The sequence below is a fragment of the Pelodiscus sinensis genome, chromosome 32 (genome assembly GCF_049634645.1).
Source record: "Pelodiscus sinensis isolate JC-2024 chromosome 32, ASM4963464v1, whole genome shotgun sequence".
Classification (NCBI taxonomy): domain Eukaryota; kingdom Metazoa; phylum Chordata; order Testudines; family Trionychidae; genus Pelodiscus; species Pelodiscus sinensis.
Window position 1 is genome coordinate 2,277,941 of NC_134742.1, and position 27,784 is coordinate 2,305,724.

General features: G+C 48.3%; 1 protein-coding gene across 1 annotated transcript; it reads right to left on the reverse strand.

Moving 5' to 3' along the window:
* Positions 1-2,804: 2,804 nt before the first annotated feature.
* LOC102448054 (zinc finger protein RFP-like) lies at positions 2,805-27,623 on the reverse strand. Its single transcript, XM_025180524.2, has 7 exons — positions 27,033-27,623; positions 25,013-25,108; positions 22,352-22,582; positions 22,034-22,056; positions 21,190-21,305; positions 10,094-10,153; positions 2,805-3,316 (listed from the first exon to the last, which is right to left on the reverse strand). Exons 1-7 carry the CDS (start codon positions 27,450-27,452, stop codon positions 2,805-2,807), a joined length of 1,458 nt encoding a protein of 485 aa, XP_025036309.2. The 5' UTR covers positions 27,453-27,623.
* Between the last annotated feature and the right edge of the window lie 161 nt (positions 27,624-27,784).

Here is a 27,784-nt window from a genome sequence, read left to right on the forward strand (position 1 = left end):
ACCCCAGAACTAGCCCTGAATGAGTGGGGATGACACAGGGGGAGCAGTTCAACCATGCAAAGGGTGTGCTAGGGACAGGACATTAGACCTGCAGGGCAGGGGTGAGTGTGGCAGTGACCTCACAAGGGCCTTTTGCAGCACCTCTGTTTATTGGTTAAACTTGCAAGTAGGAATAAGAGATCCTCCGGAAAAGGGCTTTATTCCGGAGGATCGCGCATGTCTAGATGCTTTTTTCCAGCTTTTCCCCAAGCCGGAAAAAAAGTGGCGGACATGTTTATTTAAATCCCGCGGGGGATATTTAAATCCCCCGTGGATTTCCCTATTCTGACTTACCTGCTTTGCATGACTTCCAGAATTAGGGGCCAGTCTAGACGTAGCCAAGGAGAAAATTGGTGCAGGCCTGGCTGAGTGAGATGGGTGCCTAGGGCTCAAGCTGAGACCCCTCATTCCACACAGCCCCTGAGCCAGCACCAGGTAAACTGTCAGCTTCTGTCCTGGGGAGGTGGAGGGAGAGCCCTCCTGTCATTGCTGGGGAAGGGTGGAAATTTACCTGCTGGCAATCCCTATGGGCTGGTTTTTCTTCAGTTCACCACCAAGCAGGGAGCAGGGGCCAGCAGAGATCGTGGGGGAGGGAGAGAGGTTTGGGTCTCTGCTGGGGAAGAGGGCTGACCAATAAAGGTGCTTAGTTACCCTGAGCAGACCTGTTCCGGCAGGGCATCAGGTCAGTAGTTGCTTTCTGTGGCTATCTGAGGCTCGTTCTTAAAGGGACCCCCCTGGACAGCTGGTATCGTGGTCCTGATGTGAAGGGGAGACATCAGCCATCTCCCTAGGCAGGAGGGTCTGCTCTGTACCCCGGAGCTGGGCCAGCTGTCAACCAGCTCAGAGCCACCAAATTCACTGGAACTACACTCACTGCTCCAGCTGAGGAACAGGATGTGAGATCCTGTTTAATTGGTTAACCAGTCAAACCATTAAAGGAGGGACGGGCCCCCTGCCACCAGGCTGTGATGGCGCCTCCACTGAGAACAAAGGCTGCTTTGGCCAGCCGGCTGGCTCAGCCCTTGCTGGTGGTAGGCCCTGCATGGCTGGAGCATCCCCCTGCCTGTGATGGGTGGAGAGCTGCTCCAGCCCCTACCAGTTAACTGGAGCCGACGAGCCCAGTGAGCCATTCACATCCCTGGTGGAGAAACTGTTACGCTTATAAGAAGCTGGGAAAAGGCAATACGCTGTGTTTATTGAGAATACCGTGGAGAAGCAGTTAGCATCAGCTTCATAAAGACAAGCCTTCCCCCCCCCTCCCCACCTCACACACATACAGATGGTGCATAGTTACCCGTCCATGGTGGATCAAATCAGTATTACTGGCCAGGCCAGGCTGACTAAGCGAGAATTCAGGGTTCCTCTGAGGCACAGCTTTCAGGACTGAACCCAGAGTCCCATGCCAAGAGCTTCCCTTCTTATACATTTCAGTTCCCACTTGGGTCTATGGATATTGCAGTGTCATGCTGCCGTCATCCACCCTGAGGAGTGGGTCTGGCCCACGAAAGCTTTTAGATTAGAGGATTAGGCCAAAAGAAATCTGATGAGGTTCAACAAGAACAAGTGCAGAGTCCTGTACTTGGGTTGGAAGAATCCCAAGCATTGTTACAGCCTGGGGACTGACTGGCTAAGTAGCAGTTCTAGAAAAGGACCTGGGGATTACAGTGGATGAAAAGCTGGATATGAGTCAACAGTGTGCCCTTGTAGCCAAGAAGGCTAATTAGGTTGCATTAGGAGGAGCATTGTGAGCAGTTCTAGAGAAGTGATTATTCCCCTTTATTCAGCCGTAGTGAGGCTACATCTGGAGTATTGTGTCCAGTTCTGGGCTCTCCACTACAGAAAGGATGTGGACGCATTGGAGAGGTCCAGTGGAAGGCAACCAAAATGATTGGGGGGATGGAGAACTTGACCTACTAGGAGAGGCTGAGGGATTTGGGCTTATTTAGTCTGCAGAAGATATGGGCAGGTATGTGTGTGTGTGTGGAGTTGATAGCAGCCTTTAACTTCCTGAAGGGAGGTTCCAAAGAGGATGGAGAGAGGCTGTTCTCAGTGGTGGCAGATGGCAGAACAAGGAGCAATGATCTCAAGTTACAGTTGGGAAGGTCTAGGTTGGATATTAGGAAAATCTATTTCACTAGAAGGGTGGTGAAGCACTGGAATGGGTTCCCTAGGGAGGTAGTGAAATTTCCATCCCTAGAGATTTTTACGGTTTGGCTTGGCAAAGCCCTCGCTGGGTTGATTTCATTGGGGTTGGTCCTGCATTGGGCAGGGGTCTGGACTAGATGACCTCCTGAGGTCTCTTCCAGCCCTATGATTCTATGAAGTATTGGAGAGAGGGTGGAGTAGATGGGATCCCTCAGGGACATGGAGATGAGCCAGAAGTCTGGGTAGTTAGGAATCCTCCAGGCCAGTAGGGCTAGGGTGACTATGACAAGAGAAGCCCATAGTTCCCTCAATGGGCTGGTGGTGCCCCATGTCTCACTGACACTATCTGACCTGGATCTTAGAGGACAACAGCAAACAGGCTGCACAATTCCAGGGGCAAAGATGAGATCGGCTTCTCTCCCTTGCCCAATACTCTCTATGGTTTGGCACCAGAAACTGCAGAGTGGAGCCCAGATGAAACATCCCCAGTCTCTGAGACTTCACGATAGCAAGTCCACAGGAGGAAATCATAGAGACTAAAGTGTCTGACAGCAGAGAGGCTGATTTCAGGGTTCCCAGTGTGGGATGTTCTTTTTCCTCCTTGCCCTTCTTCTGACATCTCAGGGACACAGGCTGAGCTGGGAGCCTACCCCCAGCACCCAGAGCCAGGGTCGGATTGTCTCCCCAGGGAGGGAGCCCAGTGGGAAAATGAAGATCGGGGCTTCAGCACCAGCATCAATAAATGTCACCTGCCCCTGGTCACAGTCCAGGCAAACCCAGAGCTTGCTGGGGACCCAGCTCAGGGGCAGAGGGGTCGCAGGGGAAGTGAGAGCCCAGAATTCACCCAACACACACCCCACAGCCCAGATCCCTTCCTCGGGGCTGACCAGTCCCTTCCTTCTCACAGACTCTCTGGCTACGCCCACAACCCAGCCTCCCTCAGCTCCCACCTCCACCTCCCAGTAATGTCTCCCTGAAGTGAATCCCTCATGGCCCAGCACACAGGGCTCAGTGTCAAATCTCTCAGGACTGTCAGGCAGATACTGCTGCGTTTCTTCCCATCTCACATGTTTCCGATCCTCAGACAGGACGAGTTGGGGATGTGCCGTGTCTGGATCCAGAGTCACATTCGCTGGGGAGAGAGAATCAGAGTGTGAGGGGCAGAGCTCAACCCTGGGAGCAGCTGGGGCCATTTGCCAACCTCCCCAGCAGCCCTGCTCTGGCTGAGACTGGCCTGGATCCCAGGGAGCTGCCTCTTTCCTGGGCCCCTAAGAGGATGCATCTACACTGCAGCCTGACCTTGAAATAAGCTGCACAATTGTACAATGTAAATTGTGTAGCTTATTTTGAGGTAATTTCAAAATAGCTTTTCTTGAAATTTGGTGCTGAGAAAAGCGCTATTCAGAAATGTCCTTTAAAACTCATGGAACGTCAAAATAGCACGCCCGTTATTTTGAAATCTATGTCTAAATGACGGGCTGCTTTAAAGAGGCAGAATTGCTACTCTGAGATACTTCCAGTATCCCGAAATAGCTCCGCAGGGTAGACATAGCCAGACTCAGCAGAGCAGTCACTGCAGTTCCATTAGCCTGTAGAGGTGTGTCACATTACTGAGTTGGAGGGAAGCAGCCAGATCGCTGCTGCACCCCTAGGTGGGGGTGTTGCCCCCAGAAATTGGTGTGGGGGGAGCCATGTGGGGTATTGAATGGGAGATTATTGTTTGTTGATCTTATGTACGCTATTTATGTGAGTGTATAATGTCTGTGTGTGTAGGTAGGAATCTGTAATTTGTGTGGAAGCTGAATATTTCTGTGAATGTGGTTGAGCATTGCTATGGACAGACTGAGTATTGAAGCCCTGTGGAACAATGGCCCTTGATGGCCCAAAGACACACCTAAAGCAGGAGGGCGGAGACCCAAGAGCTGCCAGCAGAGAGGCTGAGGACCAGGTGACCTGCTACATACTAGAAGAGGCCAGGAAGGAGTATAAAGAGGCCATGTGGTCGATGCCATTTTGTTCTCAGCTCAGCACTTCATCCCAGAGGCAGCACTGCAGGGATTGAAGAGCCCGGAAGACCTGGGAACCCATCCTGATCGTAGGATGTGCAATAAGGACTTTTAACCAGCAGCTGCAACATCTCTGCTAGAGCCTGCATCGAGAACTGGGAAATTCGGTGCATGTAACGTACTGTACTTTAATAACCTCACTCTCATGCTTTTCTTTCTTGTGTTGATAAACCTTTAGTTTTAGATTCTAAAGGATTGGCCCAGCGTGATTTGTGGGTAAGGTCCAGAGGGTAAATTGACCAGGGATCTGTGGCTGGTTTCTTGGAACCGGACAGGACTTGTTCGGGGTAGGTGGGATTGGGTGCTAGGACCCCCCACCTGTGTATAGGCCCGGGGCCATCTGGGGTACGGATATTGCTGGGGTGTCGGAGGGGTTTTGCTCGGGAGGCTTCAGGCAGGCAGCTGAAGCGCTCTGTGAGACTGGTTTTTGGCCTGTTTGGAGAGGTCACCAGTCAGGGGGACTGTAAAGAGCCCCGGATTTGAGCAATTCGCCCTGAGCGGACGCCCTAAGCTGTGCCCAGACACGGCCCGGTCTGTCACAGTGGCGTAGTCGGCAGGATCCACAGATCTTGGTCAATTGAGCTTTGGGATCAGGACCCCACGCTGTCTAAATTTAATTTTTGGTGTTGAGAGTTTGGTTGATTAAAGAACCGCTGCGATGATCCCCGAACTATATGAGAGTCTGAGCAAAAGTGCTCTGAAGGATTTGTGCTTGGGGAGAGGCATTGCCTTTAGGAAAAGGGCCTCTAAACTAGATCTGGTAGTGCTGTTATTGACCAGAGATGTGAATGAAAAGGAGCAGAAGCAAGCCAAGGAGGCTGCTGAAAGAAGGCGGAAGGCAGATGAAGAAATTGCTAAGAGAAAGCAGGAGATGGATCGGGAACTTGAGGAGAAAAAGGCAGAATATGCTGAGAGACAGAGGAGGGAAGAGGCAGAGCATGCAAAGAAGATGGCCCTAGCCAAGGAAGAAAATGCTAGACTTGACCTCCAGCTTAAGAGACTAAAAGAACAAGAGAGACTGGATCCTCCTGAAGGTTCAATGTATAACTCTGTGGGTATGGGGTGTGCTTATGATATGGCAGACGTATTTTACCCAGCTGATGTGATGACCCAACCCCAAAGCATGTGTGAATGCAAACCTTGTGTATTACCTGTAGCTAACAGGGAGGTTTGGGAAGGGGGTGCATGTGGGTATGGAAAGTTTCCTGGAGCTGGTCAGTCTCCCTGTAACCAAGGGGAAAGTGTCTCTATATGTGAGCCTGGGGGTGAGGGCCCGTCTGATGCCTCAGAGGTGAGGCTGGAATCAGAACCAGGGCAAGAAGAGCCCAGACATCAGGGAAATGTTTCTCTGGGGCAGCCTGGAGTGGCTGGCCAGAGTGAAATTTTAGTTGAGGAGCTGGTGGCTGGTGAGGTTTGTGGAATTGAACCTGCACAAGATGAAAGTGATTTGTGTGAAGAAGCACAGTGTGTGCAAGCTGGCAATTTGGCTGGTGGAAGTAGCAAGGGGGCAGTAAAGGAAGCTGTCTCAGTGGCTAGCTGTATGACTGAGATTAGCCAGGGGTGTTGGGACAAGGGAGAAGCTGTCTCTGGTTGTCTGGCTGTGTATGGGGAAGAGTTTCTTCCTTTGTCTGAGGAAGGTGCACCACAGCCTGTGAAGGCTGAGAGCAGTGTGGTTGTCCCAGAGTTGGGTCTGGATATGGCTAAGGCCCAGGAAGGGGGTGGCCCAAGGTTTGTGTCTGCTGGGGAGAGGGATGAGGTAACTCAGGTAGAGACAGTCAGTGTTTTACCAGAACCCCAGAGACCAGACAGTGGTGACCCTGATATTGTGCCTGATGCTGCTGTGTTGCTGGCAGAGGGGGGAGCTACTCGGTGGGAGCAGGGAGACCCCTTAGCCCGGGCACAAGGAGAGAATGAGGGTGTGTTAACTCTGGTGCCTAATGATGGTGTGGACGTTTACAGCCATCTAGAGAGCTGCACAGGGAGTGAAGATGCCTCTGACCCTGTCTCTTGTGGGTCTGTCTATGTGCCTGAGAGGGGATTATCAGTGAATCCACCTGAGGGGCCAGAGATGACTCAGGGAGTAAGGGAATTGCAGGAGGAATTGGTTGGGGCTCAGCAGGGCAATGCTACTGCAGAGCCAGGGAAGGGTGAACTGCTGCTAAAGGAAGCTCATAGGGAGGAGAGTCCTGGCAGTGCTTGTAGCAAGCAGTTTGCAGTAACTGAGAGAGGTGACAATGCCTGGCTTGGAGAAGGCATTCAGGAGAAAGCTCTGCCTGTAAAAGGCAGCAGCTTCTTGTGTGAGGCACTTGTTGCAGTGCCTGGCAGACAGAACTTGTCTGTTGGCAGTGACTCCACTGACTTGGGTTTAGGGAAACCCAGTGTGGAGGGTGGTGGTGAAGTCTCAGAGGGACTGAGAGTTGTTCCAGATGAGGCAGGAACATCCAGAGAACTGGAGCAGGCTGCTAACCCAGTAACTGTGGGTGACCAGCTTGCTGGGAAGTCAGTGTGTGTGGGACAGGATTGTTCCCAGTTGAGTGAGGCGAGTGGGAAGTTAGTGTCTCAGATTCAGGAGAAGGGCTGGGTAGCTAAGTATGCAGAGCAGAACAGCTGTGTGGTCACCCTCCCTAGGATGCAGGAGATGGCAGTTATGCTCCCATCTCTGGACACGGTGGACACTCATACTCAATCAGGGAGGTGGATATCTGGTTCCATGTGGAAACAGAGGTTGGAGGTGGACAGAGGAGAAACTTGGGAGTCTACTGCTTACTGCTGTTACCCCACTGAGTGGGGGAAGGGGGAGAATTCCAGGGCCATTGTGAGCCAGGGAGTCACGCCCAGCCAGCCCTTTGTCTGGGTCAGGCCAGAGGTTTCAGGCCTGGAGCCTAGAGGACAAGGGGGAGGGGCAGGACTTGTTTTGGCCAGGAAGATTTGCAGTTTAAACCTGAAGGGCCAAAACTGCAATGGTGTGGGGCCAGAGAAGTGGCCTGATGGAGAATTTCAGTATACACCTGGTATAGGATTGTTCTTGTTACTAATGTTAATTCTTGTAACCAATGTACCATTGTTGCAGAGAATTGTAACGGTATACAGTGTGCATGAGCTTATGAAAATACCATGTAATCTGTCTGGAGATGTACCAAACGACAGACGGTATGTAAGGGGACATTGTGATGTTGCTATTTCGTGGTTAACATTTGTAACTGGTCTTGGAACTTCTTACAGGACAAAAAGGGTTCCAGCCAGAAGGTCCCGTGTAAGAAGGGAAACTGAGGCACGCCACCATTTTGTTGGGGGAGGCCTGTGATGCCCTCAGTGATGTTACTGGCATCACTTCCTGCATCAATTTTGCGTTGGGGGTGTCACATTACTGAGTTGGAGGGAAGCAGCCAGATCGCTGCTGCACCCCTAGGTGGGGGTGTTGCCCCCAGAAATTGGTGTGGGGGGAGCCATGTGGGGTATTGAATGGGAGATTATTGTTTGTTGATCTTATGTACGCTATTTATGTGAGTGTATAATGTCTGTGTGTGTAGGTAGGAATCTGTAATTTGTGTGGAAGCTGAATATTTCTGTGAATGTGGTTGAGCATTGCTATGGACAGACTGAGTATTGAAGCCCTGTGGAACAATGGCCCTTGATGGCCCAAAGACACACCTAAAGCAGGAGGGCGGAGACCCAAGAGCTGCCAGCAGAGAGGCTGAGGACCAGGTGACCTGCTACATACTAGAAGAGGCCAGGAAGGAGTATAAAGAGGCCATGTGGTCGATGCCATTTTGTTCTCAGCTCAGCACTTCATCCCAGAGGCAGCACTGCAGGGATTGAAGAGCCCGGAAGACCTGGGAACCCATCCTGATCGTAGGATGTGCAATAAGGACTTTTAACCAGCAGCTGCAACATCTCTGCTAGAGCCTGCATCGAGAACTGGGAAATTCGGTGCATGTAACGTACTGTACTTTAATAACCTCACTCTCATGCTTTTCTTTCTTGTGTTGATAAACCTTTAGTTTTAGATTCTAAAGGATTGGCCCAGCGTGATTTGTGGGTAAGGTCCAGAGGGTAAATTGACCAGGGATCTGTGGCTGGTTTCTTGGAACCGGACAGGACTTGTTCGGGGTAGGTGGGATTGGGTGCTAGGACCCCCCACCTGTGTATAGGCCCGGGGCCATCTGGGGTACGGATATTGCTGGGGTGTCGGAGGGGTTTTGCTCGGGAGGCTTCAGGCAGGCAGCTGAAGCGCTCTGTGAGACTGGTTTTTGGCCTGTTTGGAGAGGTCACCAGTCAGGGGGACTGTAAAGAGCCCCGGATTTGAGCAATTCGCCCTGAGCGGACGCCCTAAGCTGTGCCCAGACACGGCCCGGTCTGTCACAAGGTGTCAACTGTCAGCTCCCCTGCTGGGGCTGCTCCATTCCCAGCATCAGAGACAGCCAGGCAGGTGTCAGAAGCTTTTAGGGAGGTGGGGGCACAGGTGACAAGTCACATCTTTTAACTCTTGAGGAGACCCCCCTCCCCTACTCCAGAGGCAGATGAACGTTTATTGGGGCTCTGGACCCAAAGAACATTTGTGCCCCCACCTCACCCTTCTGCCACAGGGCCCACCCTGTGCTCCTCCCCTGGCCGCAGGTCCTGCAGCCTGTCCTGTCTGGCAGTCAGGCTATGGTAAGAACTGTGCAGGTAGCCTGGGCAGCTGCTGGGAGACCTGGGTGCTCCACATGTGCTGTGTGGCAGCCTCTGGGGAGCAGGACTGTAGGCTAGGGCTACTTTTAGGCACCCTGCCCCCCTGCCCAGGGAAGGTTCAAGTTCCATGGTTCCCTCCAGCTCTTGGCAGCTCTTATTACCACCGGCCTCATTTTGCTCAGGCCAGTTCACTTTTCAAGCCCTACTCCAGACACCCAAACTATTTTGGTAAAACTGAATGTTTGTTCACATGGGCAGTGCGTGAACACCCCTTTGGGTGTTCAGTTGACAAGAACAGATCATCAGCTGACAAGAACAAATAGGACAAATAGGGGGTGGGGGGTGTTGTGGCAGCTTCGGCTTCCTAGTGGGAGTGAGGGGTGGGACTCAGGGAATGGCTCTGGCCAGCAGCTTTGCGTGCAGAGTGGGGGAGTGGGGAGAGCGGGGCTCTAGCCAGCAGCTGGACCAGCTCCAGAATGGATCACGGAGAATATGCTCATCATCACAGCCAGGCTCAGGCTTTGGCCTGGCCAGACAGTTGGGCCAGTAGAAGCAGTAGGCTGGGGTGGGGCAATTTTCTGGTCATCCTGTGAGGGGCTTCCAAAGTGGCAAGAGCCGCTGGGCATGGGCCCTGTGGTAATCCACCACTGCTCCACTCCACTCCCAGGCCAGGGCACAGAGGGGAAGGTGCAGAGCGGGGGAAGAGCTGCCTGACCCCAGAGAGCAGGGGGTGGCATAAGGTGGGGCAGCCCCAGCCCAGAGAGATGGGAGGAGCTGCCAGCACCACAGGGAGAGCGTCTCTCCAAGACAGGGAGCGGCTCCAATGGGAGAGCCCAGCCCTGCCCAGAGGAAAGGCCGGATGGGGGAGAAGAGCAGTGGGGAGCCCCCTGTATGGTGTGAAGCAGAGGGAGGAGGCAGGGCAGAGAGCTCTGTGTGGGCGCTGCTCAGAGAGAGGGTTTCTGTGCAGCAGCCTGGGCAGGAACTTAGCCCCACGGTTAGTGCCAAGTGTGTTTGTCTGCCTTCTCCACATGTCCAGTGGGTTTATTTGAGGGGCTGTGCATGCTGTGGTTACTGTAAGTTTGGTTGTCATCATTAGCTACAATCTCATGAAGATGTTGCATCTGGAATTTTCTCATCACTTAAAGCCAATCTCCCTCCATCTGCAAACTCACTCAGTCTGTGCGCTCCAAGGGGTTCCCCTGCTTTTGTCTCCAGCTCCGATGGCAGAGTGTCTGGAGGAGAAAAGAGATGGGATTTCAGGCTTCATGTTTATGACAGCATCCCTACAGTGAACTCAGAGAGAGAGCTCTGTTTCCATCATGATAGAGAGAGACAGGTGTAGACACTAAGGGTAAGTCTAGACTACATGCCTCTGGCGACAGAGGCATGTAGATTAGGCTAGCCGGCATAGGAAAATGAATTATTTAAATCGCCAACAGAGACATGTAAAATAGGCCACCCAACATAGTCAATGAAACAGGTATTTAAATCGCCACTTCATTTAAATTTACATGGCTGCCGCGCTGAGCCGATCAGCTGTTTGTCGGCTCAGCGCGGTAGTCTGGACGCTCCGTGGTCGACATCAAAGGCATTTGTCGACCTCCCAGGTAAATCTCATCCCAGGAGGCATACCTGGGAGATCGACAAATGCCTTTGATGTTGACCGCAGAGCGTCCAGACTACCGTGCTGAGCCGACAAACAGCTGATCGGCTCAGCGCGGCAGCCATTTAAATTTAAATGAAGAGGCGATTATTTAAATCACCGCTTCATTTTCCTATGTCGGCTAGCCTAATCTACATGCCTCTGTCACCAGAGGCATGTAGTCTAGATGTACCCTCAGGGTATGTCTAGATTACATGCCTCTGCCAACAGAGGCATGTAAAATAGGCTACCCGACATAGTCAATGAAACAGGTATTTAAATATCCCCAGCTTCATTAAAATAAAAATGGTCACCGTGCTGTGCCGGCTCAGCTGATCATTGGCACAACGCGCGAGTAAAGACATGGATTGCTCAACAAGGGAAGCCTTTGTCGACCACTCTCTTATGACTCATGAAACGAGGCTTACAGGATCTGCCAATGAAGGGTTCTGGGGTCGGCAGATTCCTGTCTAGACTGCCGGGCTGTGCCGACAAACAGCTGATTGGCGCAGTGTGGCGGCCATTTTGATTTAAATGAAGCAGCGATTATTGAAATCGCCGCTTCATTTCCCTTTGTCGTCCTGCCTAATCTACATGGCTCCGTCGATGGAGCCATGTAGTCTAGACACACCCTGACTAGACACACCCTCAGGGGTGTAAACTTCATTTTTTGAGGAATACAGGATCTATCGAAAAACGGTTTATTTTCGACAGAGACTGCTGGGGGCGGGGTTCGAAAAAGCTCTGTTTTGAAAAAAAGTGGCAGCCATGTTTATACTAATGAAGTCCCTAAAGATATTTAAATCCCTGCTTCATTAGCACTTTTGATGTGCTTGATTTGCATCCCTCTGTCGACAGAGGGATGCAGTCTAGACGTAGCCTCAGGTATTTCAAACTAGAAGATTTACCCGCATTGTTTGGGGCCTTAACTTAAATATATTTTTGTATTATTTTTCCTATTTAATTCATTGCTTTGGAGTGGGGCTGGGGAAGAGGGGGTTCAGTATGCAGGCTATGCAGGGAGAGAAGACAACCCCAGCCCTCTCCCATTGTAGCAGTCTGGGGCCAAGTGAGACGCCTGTGCATGACCACTACTGTTACAGCAGGCACAGCCAGGGGAGGGGTGCATGTTCCCTGGCTGGAGGACAAACAGACATACAGATGAACAGACAAACCCTCTGAAATATATAGTAGTCAGCTGTCCCTTTCTCTACCCTTCCCTCTTACTGTCCCAATGGGGTTATAGCTGGCATGGTCCCCATCTCCAGCCCTTTGTCCCCCCCTGTGGTCATTCTGCAGTATAACTGTCCCTCCTGCCAGACCCCTCCCTTTCCATTTTATGAGAAACAATTGAATTCCAGGCACATCCCATTGTCCTGGCACAACCAAACCCTGACTTACTTTAACTTCTGATATGAGGAAACTGCCTACCAAATTTTCTGGTCCTAGCTCTTACCACTTAGGTGAATGTGACGGAGTGGAGAGGGGAGGGCCTGGCATGACAGGAATCAATAAAGCCTTTTGGTCCAGCAAGCCCCACCCCGCTATACCTGTAGCCAATGCCAGGACTGGAGAAAGGATAAAAGGCTCAGTTAGGGGCGGACCAGCAAGGAGACAGGAGTGTGATTCTGCTGACTACAGGATAGGAACCAAAGCCTGTCCACTTGGCCAGCCACAGGAGCAAATAAGCCCCCCACCACTCGGGACAATGAACCCTTGCTAAGGGGAAACTCTGAACTCTTGTTGCCAGGCCCCAATCTTAAGGACCATACTCACATAGTGGGCTGGAGTTTCTAGGCTGGGGCACCAGCAGCAGGGTTCTGCACCCCTGTTCTGCTGGCTAATTCTGGGACCAAACCACTAGGCCACCCCACTTCCAGCCACAGTGAAGTTCTTGAATAGACTCACAGAGGGATGGAAGGACCGACGGACATTTCTAAAATATATAGTAAGATAAAAAATAAACAAATCTGAAACCTTCTCTTTTCTCGCTCATTCATGCAGCTATCAACAATGAAACCAACATCTTTGCAGCCTCACACTCATCCCAGGACACATAATCTGTGAGATTTACTTTCCCCCTCATCATCCTGTCCCAGCCTTCAGACTCCAGATGGTTTGTTTCATTCACTTGCTGCCTTTTCTCATTACTAGGGATCTACCAAATTCATGGCCATGAAAGACATGTCACAGACTGAGATTCCTGCTCTCCTGCAGTGAGATTGGGTTTTTTTTGTGGGTTTTTACCCTGTACTGCACTCCAGAGAGGAGTGTTTCTCAAACTGGGGATCCTGACTCAAAAGGGAGATCCAGGGTGTTTGCAAGGTTATTTTAGGGATGTTGCAGTATTGCCATCCTGCCTTCTGCACTGCTTTCCAAGCTGGGCAGCCAATGGGGGCTGCTTATTGAGGGCCCAGCTTTGAGGGTAGTGCTCCACCTGCCGCAGAGTAGGAGTAAGGGTGGCTATACCCTACCATATCATCCTTCCTTCTGCTCTGCTGCTGCTGCGGGTGGCTCTGCCTTCAGAGTTGGCCTCTCAGATGATAGCCACCCCGCTCCAGCTGCCCACTTCTGAAGGAAGTGCCCCTGCCAGCAGCAATGCAGAAGTAAGGGTAACAGCACCACAACCCCCTCTAAAATAACCCTGCAATGCCCCCAACTCCATTTTGGGCTGTGAAAGTAGAAAGAATTATACTATAAGAGAAAGATGAATTATGCTGCAATAATTGAATAAGTTGAAGGAATACTGTTTGTCTCTGAACAGGAAGAAGAAAAGTATGTTAATGTTGTTTGTAGGAATGCAGATTACAAAGTGCTAGCCAGAGTTAATAGGAAAAGGAACATTAGGTGTTAGGGAGAAAACAATTGAGCTAACCAAGCAATTGGACAGGAGATTGCTGTGTGCTTGATGTGGAAATGAAGAATACTTGAGTAGTCTCACACTAATTATGTGAAGTTTTGCCCCCCTTTTAATCCTGTTAATTTTGGCTTTCTTTTGACTGTATAAATCAAGCGGTTTGAACCTTGTATGGCACTCACATTTTCTCCATGCATTTTAGCAGAGCTTTGCTGAATAAACAGAGCAGTCTGACAAATCTGTGAGTCCTGTCTGACTTTGACAATTTGGAGGTTCTACCGAGATGGCAACCGTCTTCGCTGAGGCTGTGAGATCCCTGACTGTCTTGCAGGATGACCGTGGTAGCCAGCACCTGGGCATTTGGCCCGAGCGGTCCTCTGCCAGAATGGAAAGGTGCACAGCCACAGCGAAGTCTACACCATCGAACCTGTTGGTTCCTGCTCTGTTCTGGTAGGGATCCCAGGATCTAACATCAGGACTCTGGTCAGGTAATTATTTTGTCCGGACTGAGGACTGTCTTGTCTCTGTGTCTATCTGTCTTCCCTGTGGTGTGAGTGAGTCTGGGAGCCATCCCTGTCCGGGGACTGGCTGACCAAGGGGCTCCTGTCCCCGCGGTCTGTGTGACTGGAATCTGCACAATCGCAGCCGCACCGCACCTTGGATAAAATCCTTGGAGTGAACGCAAGGGCGATTGAGGCAGTAGCCTGTGGGCTTCTTTTGTGTGTTGCACTGGGCACCGCTCTGACGAACCCGAATTTCCTCCTTGTGTGATTGGTGTATGAAGTCCTCCTGTATGGGTAACTAGACGTCTAAGCAGGGATAGTTCCCTAAAGGGACCCTGGCTCAGTTTATATATTTTAGAAAGGGTCCGGACTCCTGTAAATTTCTGGAAAAATGATCTAGATTGACTCTGGGGGGATCCCAAAACTCAGTGGCCACTGTTAGGATCTTGGAACAAAGACCAAGTGGACGTCTTAAAAGACAAACTTGGCCTTCCCAAAACTAAATTGGCTAGAGGAGAGGTAGATTGCTTCATGCAGTGGTGGAACGAGACAAATCTTAAATGAACTGAATCGAAGCTCACCTCCCTTAAAAATTCTAATTATAAGTAAAAAGCTTTATTGGAAACCTCCTCTCCCACCACCAGACCGAGTGCTTCCCTCTACCCCGTCCTCCAAGAAGACTCAGACCGGTCCTGCTTGAAGCTATAAACCCTGGACCCACACAGAGCTCCACTCAATTGTAAAAGGTTTTCCAAAGCCCCAGGAAAACCCTACCAAATTTGCAGAGGAATTTTGCTAGTGTGCAATGCCTATGAACCCTCTGAAGCAGACCTGCAACTGTGTAAGCTACTTATAACCCCGTAAACAGCAGCAAAAAAAAAAAAAAAAAAAAAAAAAAAAAACCCGGGCAACTATCACACAGACTGACTGATGGGTTTTTTTTTTTTAACAACATTCTGGTATACAGCAACCGGGTGAAAATGGACAGGGCGCCCTGGCGCATGCGTTTGTTAATAGCCTCTTATCTGCTATTAGCAGTATGTTAAAGCAAATAAGTGTTGGATGGGAGGCCAAGACCATGGACAAATTGCAAGCAGTGGCAGAGCATTGCCACTGCACTCTAAAAGGAAAGAGAAGCAGTCCTCACAAAAGTTAATGGCTCTGCAAATACAGCATTATTCAGGGCAGGGCAGACAGTACTGGGAATGGGGAGGGTACCAAGAATGGGGATGAGGTCAGAGAAGGGGTCGTGGCACCGGGTTTTTGGGATTTAGAGGTTTCAGCTCCGGTCATATCCACCCTGTGGGAACAAGGCATTATTGTCCCCTGTTCCAGCCCCTGTAACACCCCTATCCTCCCAGTTCGAAAAGCTGATGGTAAATCATGGCGGTTTGTTCAGGATCTTCAAGCTATTAACTGCATTGTTGTACCCACCTTTCCTGTAATCCCTAACCCAGCAACTAATCTGGCTTCTATCCTGCCAGATGCAACTCATTTTACTGTTGTTGATCTGTGTTCTGCTTTCTTTTCTGTCCCGGTTCACCCTAAGTCCCAGTATCTTTTTGCCTGTTCTTACTCAGGAGCATGGTGGCAAAAATCGTCCAGTAGCTTATTTCTCTGCCACCTTGGATCCAGTTGCCCAAGGTCTACCCCCCCTGTCTGCGTGCTGTGGCTGCCGCAGCACGCCTAATTGAAATGTCTGAGTCCCTTGTCCTCCGCTCTCCTGTTTCTCTCATGGTCCCTCACTCTATAGAAACTCTCCTGTTACAACGTAATACAGCTCACCTTTCCTCCGCCCGCCTCACTTTTACTGCTTTCGGCTTCGCATATCACCATAAAGTGCTGTTCTCAGTTGAACCCTGCCACTCTCCTTCCTCTGTCTAATGACGGTGAACCCCATGACTGCCTTGCAAGTGTCTCTGCTGTCACCGTCCCATGCCCCGACCTTTCTGATGTCCCTCTCTCTAACTCCGACCTTGTGTTATTCACTGACGGTTCCTGCTTTAGAGATAGCCAAGGTCGTCTCCTCGCAGGATACGCTGTGGTATCACTCTCTGAAACCCTAGAAGCTGCACCTTTACCTTCTGTGACCTCAGCACAAGTCGCTGAACTAACCCTAACCCGCGCTTGCTTTCTGGCTGAGGGACGCTCCGCCACCATTTATACTGATTCTCGATATGCTTTTGGGGTTGTACATGACTTTGGCACCCTCTGGCAAGCTCGGGGTTTCCTTACCTCTGCTGGTAGCCCTATCAAGAATGGCCCCTACATTGCTGCTCTCCTGTATGCACTCCCATCTGCATTAGCTATTGTTAAGTGCCCTGGTCACTCCACAGCAGATACTGATGTTGCTAAGGGTAATGCTGCCATAGAACCTTCCCCAGGTGCGTTTCTCGGTTCCCTTTCTGTTTCTGTACCACCGCAGTCCCTTTCTAAAGTCACCCTGCTCCAAGACTCTGCCCCAGAAACAGAAAAAGACTCCTGGGTCACCCAGGGTTGCTCTCTACACCCTGATTCCCTTTGGCGCTCGTTTAGTGGTGCCTTTGTGGCCCCCTTTTCGCTCTACCCAGCTCTGGCCGCCCTGCTACACGGCGTTTCGCATGTCGGAAAGGAGGGTATGATCTCTGCTGTAACTAAGGCAGAATGGTGGGCCCCCCATTTCAGCTCTTTTGCAGCTCGCCACTGTGCCGCTTGTACCACTTGCCAAAGCTACAATGTTGGCAAACCTGTAAAGGTAGCTCAAGGGTTCTGGGGCCTGCCCCAAGCACTGTTCTTGCATTGGCAGCTTGATTTTGTACAAATGCCTGTGTGTCAACTATATGAATTTATTTTGGTTATGGTATGCTTATTTTCGGGTTGGATTGAAGTCTTTCCTTGTCGCAAAGCTGATTCACTGTCTGTTGCCAAATGTTTGTTAAATCATATTATGCCTGCCAAAGGAATTCCTGCCACTCTGTCCAGTGACCGGGGTACACATTTTACTGAACAACTTGTTCAGCACCTGGATCGTGTGTTACACGTCACACACCTGCTGCACTGTCCCTACCATCCCAAAGACATAAATTAAGTCCTTTTGAAATTGTTTATGTGAACAATGGCTACCATTACTCCAGTCTCAGACTTGAACTTGACTCACAGTACACTCCTTCAGTACTGCAAGGGACTAATGCAAGCTGTAAGTCACTTCCATTCACAGGTTCAAGCTGCCTGGGCGACGGAACCCATCTCTGATGCCTGCCACGCTCTCGAGACAGATGATTGGCTCTACGTATGACACCACCAACGAAAACACGCCCTGGAACCCCAGTGGAAGGGCCCGCATCAGGTGCTGCTCACTGCCCAGACGGCTGTTAAGTTATCCGGCATTGCAGCATGGATACAGGCTTCGCAGTGTAAGAAGGCACCATCCCCAGCGGACCAATCATCGCCTCAGGACCATGCAGAGTCAATTTTGACTCCAGAAGAAGACGTAGAGGAACAGCCTGCAATACCTTACAACCTACGTTCGCGTAAGGATTGCCTGAAGCAGACGAGGACCAAAAGCAAGGCCCAAGAAGAAGCAGTAGTGAGCCTAGCGCCTGCTGTCTGGTGGACATAAAACCGTAACTGCGGTTCCCTCAGTGGAGGTTGTCAGAACCAAAAGGGCCTTGCCTCCAACATGTGCCTTTGGTGGGGCCTGTTCCTCGGCCACTGGTGTCTTAAGGTCTGGGGAATCCACAATGACAATGACAATTCTTTTATCCACCGGCAAGTATGGATCGCTCAGACCCTTAATATCTCTAATTGCTGGGTCTGCAGCCACATTCCATCCCACTCACAAGCTGGTTCCTGTCTTGGCAATCCCACTTAATTCCCCAGGCCTCACCCGTTTAACAAGACATGGAACAGTAATGACACTTGGGAAGCAGTGGGAATAAATGTATCTAAACGGATAAGTGTGGAGGAGGAAAAAGGTCACTGGTGTTTGGTGTGTAATGGGACGGGGCTGAATCTGGGGAGGAGCAGTTGTCTCCAGCATATTGTAACAACAGTACAATCTTTCAATGCCATGCAAATAACACCACTCCCCGTAAGGAGAATCACCGTGTGCCCTTCGGGGGATATTACTCCACCTTTGTAGAAACCTATATGGCAAAGGGGTGCAACCGACCCTTCCCAGCTTTGATAGGGCATCAGTGGGTCTGCGGGACAAAAGCCTATACCGCGTTACCAGTTAACTGGTCAGGTATCTGTTATCCCGCCCAACTTTTCCCACAATTCCGAGTGTTAGAGTCCTTCCCACGAGAACGCCTCCGTAATTTTAGGTGAAAAAGGAGGGACCTGTGCTCTCATCGGCAAAGAATGTTGTGTATATATACACACCTGACAACACCAATGATGTAATAGATGGCGCTAGCCACTTGGAACAGATTGCATACCTTTCCAACGAAGAGCCAAGTTCCCTGTGGAAATGGCTAAGTAACTTGTCCAATTTCTCTGGCATAGGAAACTGGTTGTTTCAGGGAGCCCTGACTATCCTATTTGGGATCTTAATGATTTTTGTATGTTTTCAGTTAATCTCCTGTTGTATCCAAAACTGTGCAAGACATGTCACAGACATGTCCCCTCACCAGAGTGCTATTCTGATGATTTTAAATATCACTGATGAACAGAGAGACAAAGAACGGTTAATGTATGGAACCCAGTAATTGTTGGTCATAGGCGTGGCTTGACCAAAAGGAGGGATTGTGAAAGTAGAAAGAATTATACTATAAGAGAAAGATGAATTATGCTGCAATAATTGAATAAATTGAAGGAATACTGTTTGTCTCTGAACAGGAAGAAGAAAAGTATGTTAATGTTGTTTGTAGGAATGCAGATTACAAAGTGCTAGCCAGAGTTAATAGGAAAAGGAACATTAGGTGTTAGGGAGAAAACAATTGAGCTAACCAAGCAATTGGACAGGAGATTGCTGTGTGCTTGATGTGGAAATGAAGAATACTTGAGTAGCCTCACACTAATTATGTGAAGTTTTGCCCCCCTTTTAATCCTGTTAATTTTGGCTTTCTTTTGACTGTATAAATCAAGGGGTTTGAACCTTGTAAGGCACTCACATTTTCTCCATGCATTTTAGCAGAGCTTTGCTGAATAAACAGAGCAGTCTGACAAATTTGTGAGTCCTGTCTGACTTTGACAGGGCTAAGACCCCTACAATTATAACACCATGAGATTTCAGATTTAAATAGCTGAAATCATGAAGGTTATGATTTTTTAAATCTTATGACTGTGAAATTAACCAAAATGGCCTGTGAATTAGGTAAGGCCCTCTTCATGGCATAAGAAGGAAGGTTTCCTCATGGATCAGTAACTGCTTAAGATAGGAAACAAATGGTAGGAATAAATGGACAGTTTTCAGCACAACGATAGGTAAATAGTGGTGTCCCCCAGGCAACTGTACTAGAATCAGTACTGCTTAATGTATTCAGAATTATCTAAAAAAAAGAAGTAAACAATGAGGTGGCAAAATTTCCAAATGATACAAAAGTGCTTGAGATAATTAAGTTCAAAGCAGACTGCAAACATCTACAATGGGATCTCACAAAGTTGAGTGAGTGGGCAACAAAATGACAGATGGAAATCAATGTTAATAAATGCAAAGTAATACACCCTGGAAAACATAATCCCAACTATACATATGAGATGAGGCTCTAAACTAGCTGTTACCACTCAAGAGAGAGATCTTAGAGCCATTGTGGATAGTTCTCTGAAAACTTCCACTTAATGTGCAGCAGTAGCCAAAAAAGGAAACAGAATGCTGAGAATAATTTGGAAAGGGACATAGAATAAGAATGAAAATATCACATTGCCTCTATATAAATCCATGGTACGCCCACATCTTGGATCCTGCATGCAGATCTGCTCACCTCGTCTCAAAAAAAGATATATTGGCATTGGGAAAAGCACAGACAATGTTTAAAAAACCATTAGCGGCGTGGAACAGCTTCCATATGAAGAGAGGATAAGACTGGGACTTTTCAGCTTCAAAAAGAGATGATTAACGAGGGATATGGGAGAGGTCTATAAAATCATGACTAGTGTAAAGAAAGTAAATAAGGAAGTGTTATTTATAGCTTCTCATAACACAATAACTAGAGGTCACCAAATGAAATTAATAGACATAGGTTTAAAAGAAACCAAAGAAAATATTTTTTCATGCATGTCAACATGTGGACTTCTTTGCCAGATGATGATGTGAGAGCCAAGACTGTAACAAGGATAAAAAAAGAATTAGAAGTTCATGGAGGATGGGTCAATCAGTGGCTATTAGCCAGGATGGGCAGGAATGGAATCCCTAGCCAGAGTGGGGTGTGGGCAACAGCAAATGGATCACTTGGAAACTGCCTGCTCTCTTCGTTACCTCTGGGGAACCTGGCATTGGCCGTTCGTGGCACACAGGATACTGGGCTAGATGGATATTTGATCTGACCCCATGTGGCCATTTGTAAGTTCTTATGAAATCATGTTTTTGTGCTGACTGACATGGTGTTGGCCCTGTTAGCAGTGTGCTTTACATATGGAAGATGTTGCCTTAAAGACTCCTTGTTATTAAGTGATGTGTTCATAAGTTGCTGTGTAGATCAAACAGATGTTTTGACAGCACAATTCGCTAAAAGACAACAGACATCCAAAATGTACTGCCCAGGAGCAGTTAGCAAAGTACAAAAATCCCTATGCAGAGACAAGGCCATAGTGACCAATGCGTAATCAGTGATAATAAACCAATTAGAAAAAAGAGTTACAGGGAAATAGCTTGGACAGCAAAAGACCTTTTAATTAAAAAGTTCATGCTCCTATATTGCATGAATTATATTAACATTCTCGTAACACTCAAAGAGTATTAGAAAAGCAGTAGTAAATGTGTAATTTAGATGTGTATTATATCAGACAGTATAAAGGAGAGTCAGAAGTTTTTAAGAGAAACCCACCATAACCTGCCTGTGTCCCTGGAGAAGGTAAGTGGCTAACACTTTCTGTATGTCTGTCATTTCTTACATTAATAGTAATTCTAATGGCCAGACATGTTTTTGGTGCAAAAAAAGGTTTGAATTAATGAACCTGAGTATCTTAGACCTTTAGTGCATGGCATTGTCACCCAACAATTAAATCTATTTATGTCACCCAACATTAAATCTATGAATAATCTTTTTATGAACCAATTAACCAGTCATTCTCCCACCAGTCTCAGAGGCTCATTCAAATTTTCCATCCTAGATCCATACTGGGTACCTTGGAACTCCTTCAGAGCCTCCATAAGAGCAACAGTTTTCTGGGAGAAATCCCCAAGTCTCTTTTCCAGCACAGGAAAAATTTCCTCTGGCTGCTGGGATGTCCCCTTCTCACACCTGGACAGAAACAATGTCACATAAATATATTTCATTTAGTGACTCGTTAGAAAGTCTTTCTAGTGAGTTGCTATGGGCCTGGAGTCAGAATCCCTCTGCTTTTCCCAGCCTCAGAGCAGGGGCAGCAAAGGACATGGCAGGAAAATGTTCCCCTCAGAGGTCCCATTACTGTTCTTCACCTCTGGCCTGGAGAGTCCACCTCTGGGGATGAAAGGTGAAATGAGTCTCTATGGCCAAATCACTCCGTGGCTCCCAGGCGCTGAGGGACAGGAAGTTCCCAGGTGAAACGCTTTAGGAATCTGCCCATTAGGAACTAGACTGAGACACCAACTGTCCCCTTCCCTGCTCATTCCACACTGGTCTCCAAACAGCCTTCAGGTGGAACAGACTCTTGGTCCCAGCTGTCCTGGGCTGAATGGTGCCCAGCAGTGACAGGCCCATGATCCATCTCCACCGTCCTGAGACATCCCCAGAGAGATGACATCTGTAGAATATAATATAGGACAGTCTTTCCCTTTCAATAGCTAATTCCAGAGTCTTCTCTGAAAGGGTGAGAGCCTCAGGATTAAATGGAACGGGGAGATCTGAATCCAAAATGTCACCTTCCCTGCACATTTTGCTATAGAGCCCGGTGGAGAGGCAGCACTAACTTCATAGAATTCTTGGCAACGTCATTGCCAAGATCCTTCTCAGTGCTGTGCAGTGTGAGGGGCGTGAGAGCCACATACCTGCTCAAGGTGCTTCTGACATCCTAGACAGAGAGAGAGAGAGAGAGAGAGTTTCAGTCCCACCTGACACTCACTTGCAATTTCAAGGGAGGGATTTTGCACATATTTGCCTGGCCCCAGGCCCATGGATTCCATGAGCTAATTGGGCTTTGCCATCTCTACTATCTCTGAGTCCGCACAAAATAATAACAGTTCCCATGTCAGGAGTGCACACACGGAGTTGCGGTGTGATCTCTGACTCCTTGACTCCTGTGCCCATATTTTAGGAGCTGTCCTGTCTCTGTGGTAGGATTTGGAGAATTTCTAACTCTGTCTCACCTGCAGGAATTCACTTGCTGGCTCTTGATACTTCCCCTCCAGCTCACTGATCAGCTCACTGAGACATGAAATCTGCTCCGAGAATTGGGTAACAGCATCATTCTGTATCTTCACAATCGCCTCGTCCAGTTTCTCCAGCTGGGCCAGAAGGAGTCGCTCTTGTTCCTCCAGGAACTGCCGCAGCTGCCGAAACTCAGTCACAATCTGCTGCCTCTCGGTTTGTGTCTGTTTCTGGTGTTGGAGGGGGAGGGGCGGAAGAAGAAAACCACCACCATCACTAAGAGCAAATGTATGGAGCCTGGCATCCTTTCACAGAGTGCTGAGTGTGCAGGAAGAAGAATCTCTTTGCATCAGATACTGAACAGTATCCTGTGGTAACTAAAGAGAGGAATTTCTCACAACTTTCCTTTTGGCCCAAGAATCTCATAAAGGACGTTTCCATATCTGATATGATTTGGGTAGTGAGTGATTGATGGCCTCTGTGATGCAGATCCAAAGCAACAGGGGGCAAGACTCAGCCCAGGATCTTGGTGTACTTTTCATGAATTACCAACAATGTCATCCAGTTGTTTTGCTTCTTTTATTTTTTCTGGATTTTAAAGTTTAACAAATTTTTGAAAATTGCCTTGTTTTGTAAAATTATTTTTAAGGAAATGGTCAAAATTGAAACAAAACATTTTGATTTGTCAAAAAAAAATTCATTTGCCTAAGCAAAAAATCAAATTTGTGATTTGCTAACTTAAAATATAGCGTATTTGGTTCAACTCATTTTTGTAAATATTCTGCTAGAGAAGGTCTTTACCTGGCTTTACTCAACCACATTCATAGAAACAGGTGGGAAGAAAAAAACAAAAGCAAATGAAACTGAGAGAAAAAGCAGCAGACAGTGTTCTGCATTGGATATCTTCAGTTCAGGATTGGAGTTGGCTCCCATATTAGGACTATGTGTACATTGCAGCAGTTTGTCGGAAGAGGAAATGCAAATAGAGTGCTCATTTGCAAATCTCATGCTATTATTTGCATATTCTCTTTGGATCCTATTTGTGGAAGAGGTTTTTGCAATAAAAAGCTCTGTGTAGATGGGGCCATTTGTCGGAAAAACCTTGTTTTGCACAAGATCTCTTATTCCTCAAAAAATGAGGTTTACAGAGAATATGCAAATGAGAGCATGAGATTTGCAAATGAGAGTGTGAGATTTGCATTTCCTCTTCCAAAAAACTGCTGTAATGTAGAATTAGCCTACAAAAGCAGGATAAGGGACTGGCTGAAGGGAAAATCATTGTCACTGCCACCCATAAAAGGTGGACATTAAATAATTAATTGAGAATTAATTACATTCCCTCCCTCTTTCCCTCTCTCTCAGGACTGTGAAGTAGCAGACAAAAGCCCACATTCCCCAGCAAAGGCCACATCCACACCGCCATCGTTCATAAGAGCGAAATGTGAAGGAACTAACCTGCTACAAAATAAAAACTGTAGTGAAAGAGAAACTGACTTGCAGGGTGTGAACTGCAGTAACTGTAAGTAATTAGTAAGGATTGTGAGGCATCTTTGGACAGCACCCTGAGGCATCCAAGGTGAATGACAGGAATGGGGAAATTGTCAGAGCCCAAAGGCACTGTAAACAGGAAAGGAATGGAGGGCTAGAACTCACCACATGGCATCCTGGAACTTTATTCAAGCTGGAACTCAGAACGGCAAACAGAGATTAAATAAGAGGACTCCCCAAGACATAACTAAATATCCTCTACCCTCCAGTCTGGTGGAGGCTGAGAACTGTGAAACCGAGGAGTTAGTATCAGTTAGTATTTGTTCTAGGGCACGGCATTTTGTAATTCAACATTCTGTTAGTTCAGTAATAGAAATTGTTACTCATGAAGTGAATTTAATTAAGCTAACAGTAGTTAACATACTGTAAATAAGAAAAATAGTATGCAGCAGTTTATGGCCCTGGTTTTCAACCTGTACTCTGTACCTCTGGGGATCCACGTACCATGTCTAAGGGATCCTCAAAAGACTCAGGGTACATCTACACTAGCCCCCTAGATCGCTCTAGGGAGGCTAATGAGGGCAACCGAAATTGCAAATCAAGCCCGGGATTTAAATATCCCACACTTGATTTGCATGTTCCCGGCCGGGCGCCATTTTAGAAATAGACTAGCTGAAGTAACAGCCCGCGTCTACATGCAGCAGTGAAACGGGATTCCAATTTAAATCCCTAACTCGAATTAGCTGGTATTTCTCTTGCAATGAGGTTTACCAGCTAATTTGATTTAGGGGCTTTACATTGAAATCCTGTTTCACTGCTGCGTGTAGACGCGGGTAGTTACTTCGGGCCAGTCAATTTCTAAAATGGCAACCGGCTGGGAACATGCAAATCAAGCGGGCTTGATTTGAAATTTTGGTCGCCTTCATTAGCCTCCCTAGATTGATCTAGAGTGCTAGTGTAGACATACCCTCAGATTGAAAACTGATTGAACAGAGTTCAACTATTCACAGATATGGTAGATTTTCAAAGCGCCAACATTAGAAATGTCAGAAGAGGTCTGCAAATGCAAAATGGTTGAAAAGAACAGGCATATAGTACAAGCCTAAGGAGGAATTCTGCTAAAGCAATTAATTTTGATTTCTTGGTGATCATCCCCCACTTATGGCACCTACCAGGTATTCCTGGCTTCTCTTCTCTCCACTCACTTGAAATCCCAGCAGCTTTTCTCTTTTACACCTCAGAGTTTTCAAATGGGCCTGGATTCTTTCCTGAAGAAAAAGGAAATGATTTGAGTGATGCTATTTTTAGTTTTAGAGGAGGGAAGATCGCTACTGATGGGCAAAGGACCCGGTAGGTTTATGATATTAGAGATACCATATTAATGCACACCTGGAGTGTTTTCTTTTCATACTGTTTGAAATCGTTGGACCTTTCTACTCTATTTACACCAATAGGGAATGGGTGTCACATATTTAGAAGCTGCAAGCAGTGGTGGGGATGTGCAGCTCACAAGGGAGGGAGTTGGAGGAGAGGAGGGACACAGAGAACACCAGGGTCCTCTAGAGAAGGTGGGGGGAGTGGAGGAGCAGAGAGGGATTCAGCTAGGCAGCTGCTGGTGGTGGGACCCTTGAGGAAGTGGCCAAGCAGGAAGAGGCCCAGACATGTGCCAGGGTTGACTAACCTCCCCCAGTCTATTATACCCGCTGCCTATGGGAGAATGGTCTGTGGACGCCTTCTGATGCCTGATGCCACTCAAGCACCTAACCCTTAACCCACAGATCTCTGTGTGCACCGGAGTCTGCACCAGGGAGAAGGGGCAGCTTGGAAATCTGGATGGAGGCCACCCATGAAGACCTAACCATGGCGATTGCTGGTGTTTGCAAACTCAACCCTCTTTGCCCATCCCCCATTCCACCTGCTGTGCCTCATCTTCATTTAGACGGTGGCTGTGACTGTGAGCTCACGTTGCCTGGCTGGTCTATAGGGTACCCAGCACCCTGCGGCCCTAATTGCTCACTGGGGACCAGAGAGGCCAGTGCAATAGGCACCAGGGCATTATGCACATGAATTATTGTCATTGTCATTCATGTCAATGTGGAAAATTCCCAGACTGAAATCTGCAAAACTCTTTCCCTGTGGCCTTAGGGGTGTGGATGAGGAGTGATGCTGGTCACAGGGTGATCAACCCTTTAAAGGGAGGGTGGTCTCTACCTCACCTGTGACAAGGAGAGGAGAACTGGCTGAGTGGGGACAATGAAGGGCGGGGTGGGAGGTTATGTGATCCAACCAGGCCTGAGGCAGGTAAAACAGAGGACCAAAAGGAGGAGGCCTGTGGACATGGTAGAGGAGACCTTGGATATTCTTCAGAGCAATAAGGCCAAACTCTAGTCTCGAAGTCCTGAGAGTCCCTGCTGAGAGAAGGGGATGAAGAGGCCTTGTCAGGGTCCTTTGCAGGCAATGACTCCTTTCCGGTCCTTGTGAGGAGCTCTGCAGAAAAGGGTCAAGGGGATGTGTGCCTACAGCCCAGCTGCTTCCTCAGCCCCAGGGATGGGAGGAGCATGGACTTAGGGTATGTTTAGTTGACAGAGCTTTTCTGGGAACACGTCCACTTTTCCAAAGAAAATTTCAGAAAAGCAGACGCGTTTTGTCGGCAATCCTGTAAACCTTGTTTTATGAGGAGGAAAGGGATGTTCTGAAAGAGGGTTTTTTTATGACATTTGGCCCAGTGTAGATGGGCAAAATGTGAGAGAAGTCTCTTTCAGAAGAAAAGCAGAAAAAGATATGCAAATTGCTCTTCTGACTTTTCTTTGTAGTGTGGACATAGTCATGCTGTATATAGCTCTGGGAGGAGGTGGAAGTTGGAGGGGCAGAGACTGGGGGTCCTTCACTGCCCTAAGCTCCATGTGTGGGGAACAGGATGGGTGGGGTATGGGTCACTCTCTCCCCCTCACTCTGACGTGCAAGCCATTAATGGAAGGTCACATTTCACCTGCATGAGCCTTGGAGGATTCCCAATTGATGAAAATCCTACTTAGGCCTGAAATTCCTTGTTCCTCTCTAGTGGAGGCTCACTGAGTGACTGTCTGGGGCTGAAGGAAACCCTAACACTGGGGGGGAGTGAGTTTCCCAAGCCTCTGGTTATTTAGAAAAAAGGGGTTTTGTTGTAAACGTGACAATTGAACATTTCCCTACCTGGAATTCTTCGGCGGCTTCCTCTGCAGGAATCACTGTGTGATCTTTGTGCCCCTTGGATCTGTCGCACACCACACAGATGGGGATTTCATCCTCTCTGCAGAAGAATTTTAGAGGCTCCTGGTGTTTCTCACACAGTCTCTCTGGGGCTGGCTCCCTCCTTGCCTGCAACTGGAGTTCTCTGGCTGCCTCCACAATATTCCTCAGCTGCCTATTCAGTCTGAAGTTCCTCTGAGGAAAGGTCTCTCTGCACAGAGGGCAGAAGACATCTGTAGTGAGTCCCCCCCAGCACTGGGTGATGCAGGCTTGGCAGAAACTGTGATCACAGTTTAGAGACACCGGATCGTTCAAATACTCCAGGCAGAGGGGACAGGTCACTTCATCCTGGAGTGTTTTTGCTGGATTTGCAGCAACAGCCATGGCTTCTCATGCAAGGAAGAGACCAGAGAGCAATTTTGTTTCACTTCCTTCTGCTCAGAAATGAACTGGTTGGATTTGCACAGGCATTAAGCATTTGTTTCCTAGGTGTAGCCACATGCTGTTTGTTTTCTGTGGACCGTAAAGAATATTTTCATGAAATCTGATGAGAAGGGTGTGACACTACACCCTCATATTTTTATGAGAGTACATTTTTAAATATGCAAAAAATTAGATGTGTTTCATGCAAACAGATCAAGTAACCTATAATTCAAGAGCCTCTGATCCCCTAAATGTGTATATTCTTTATTGTGTGCATGTATCATTCTTGTGCA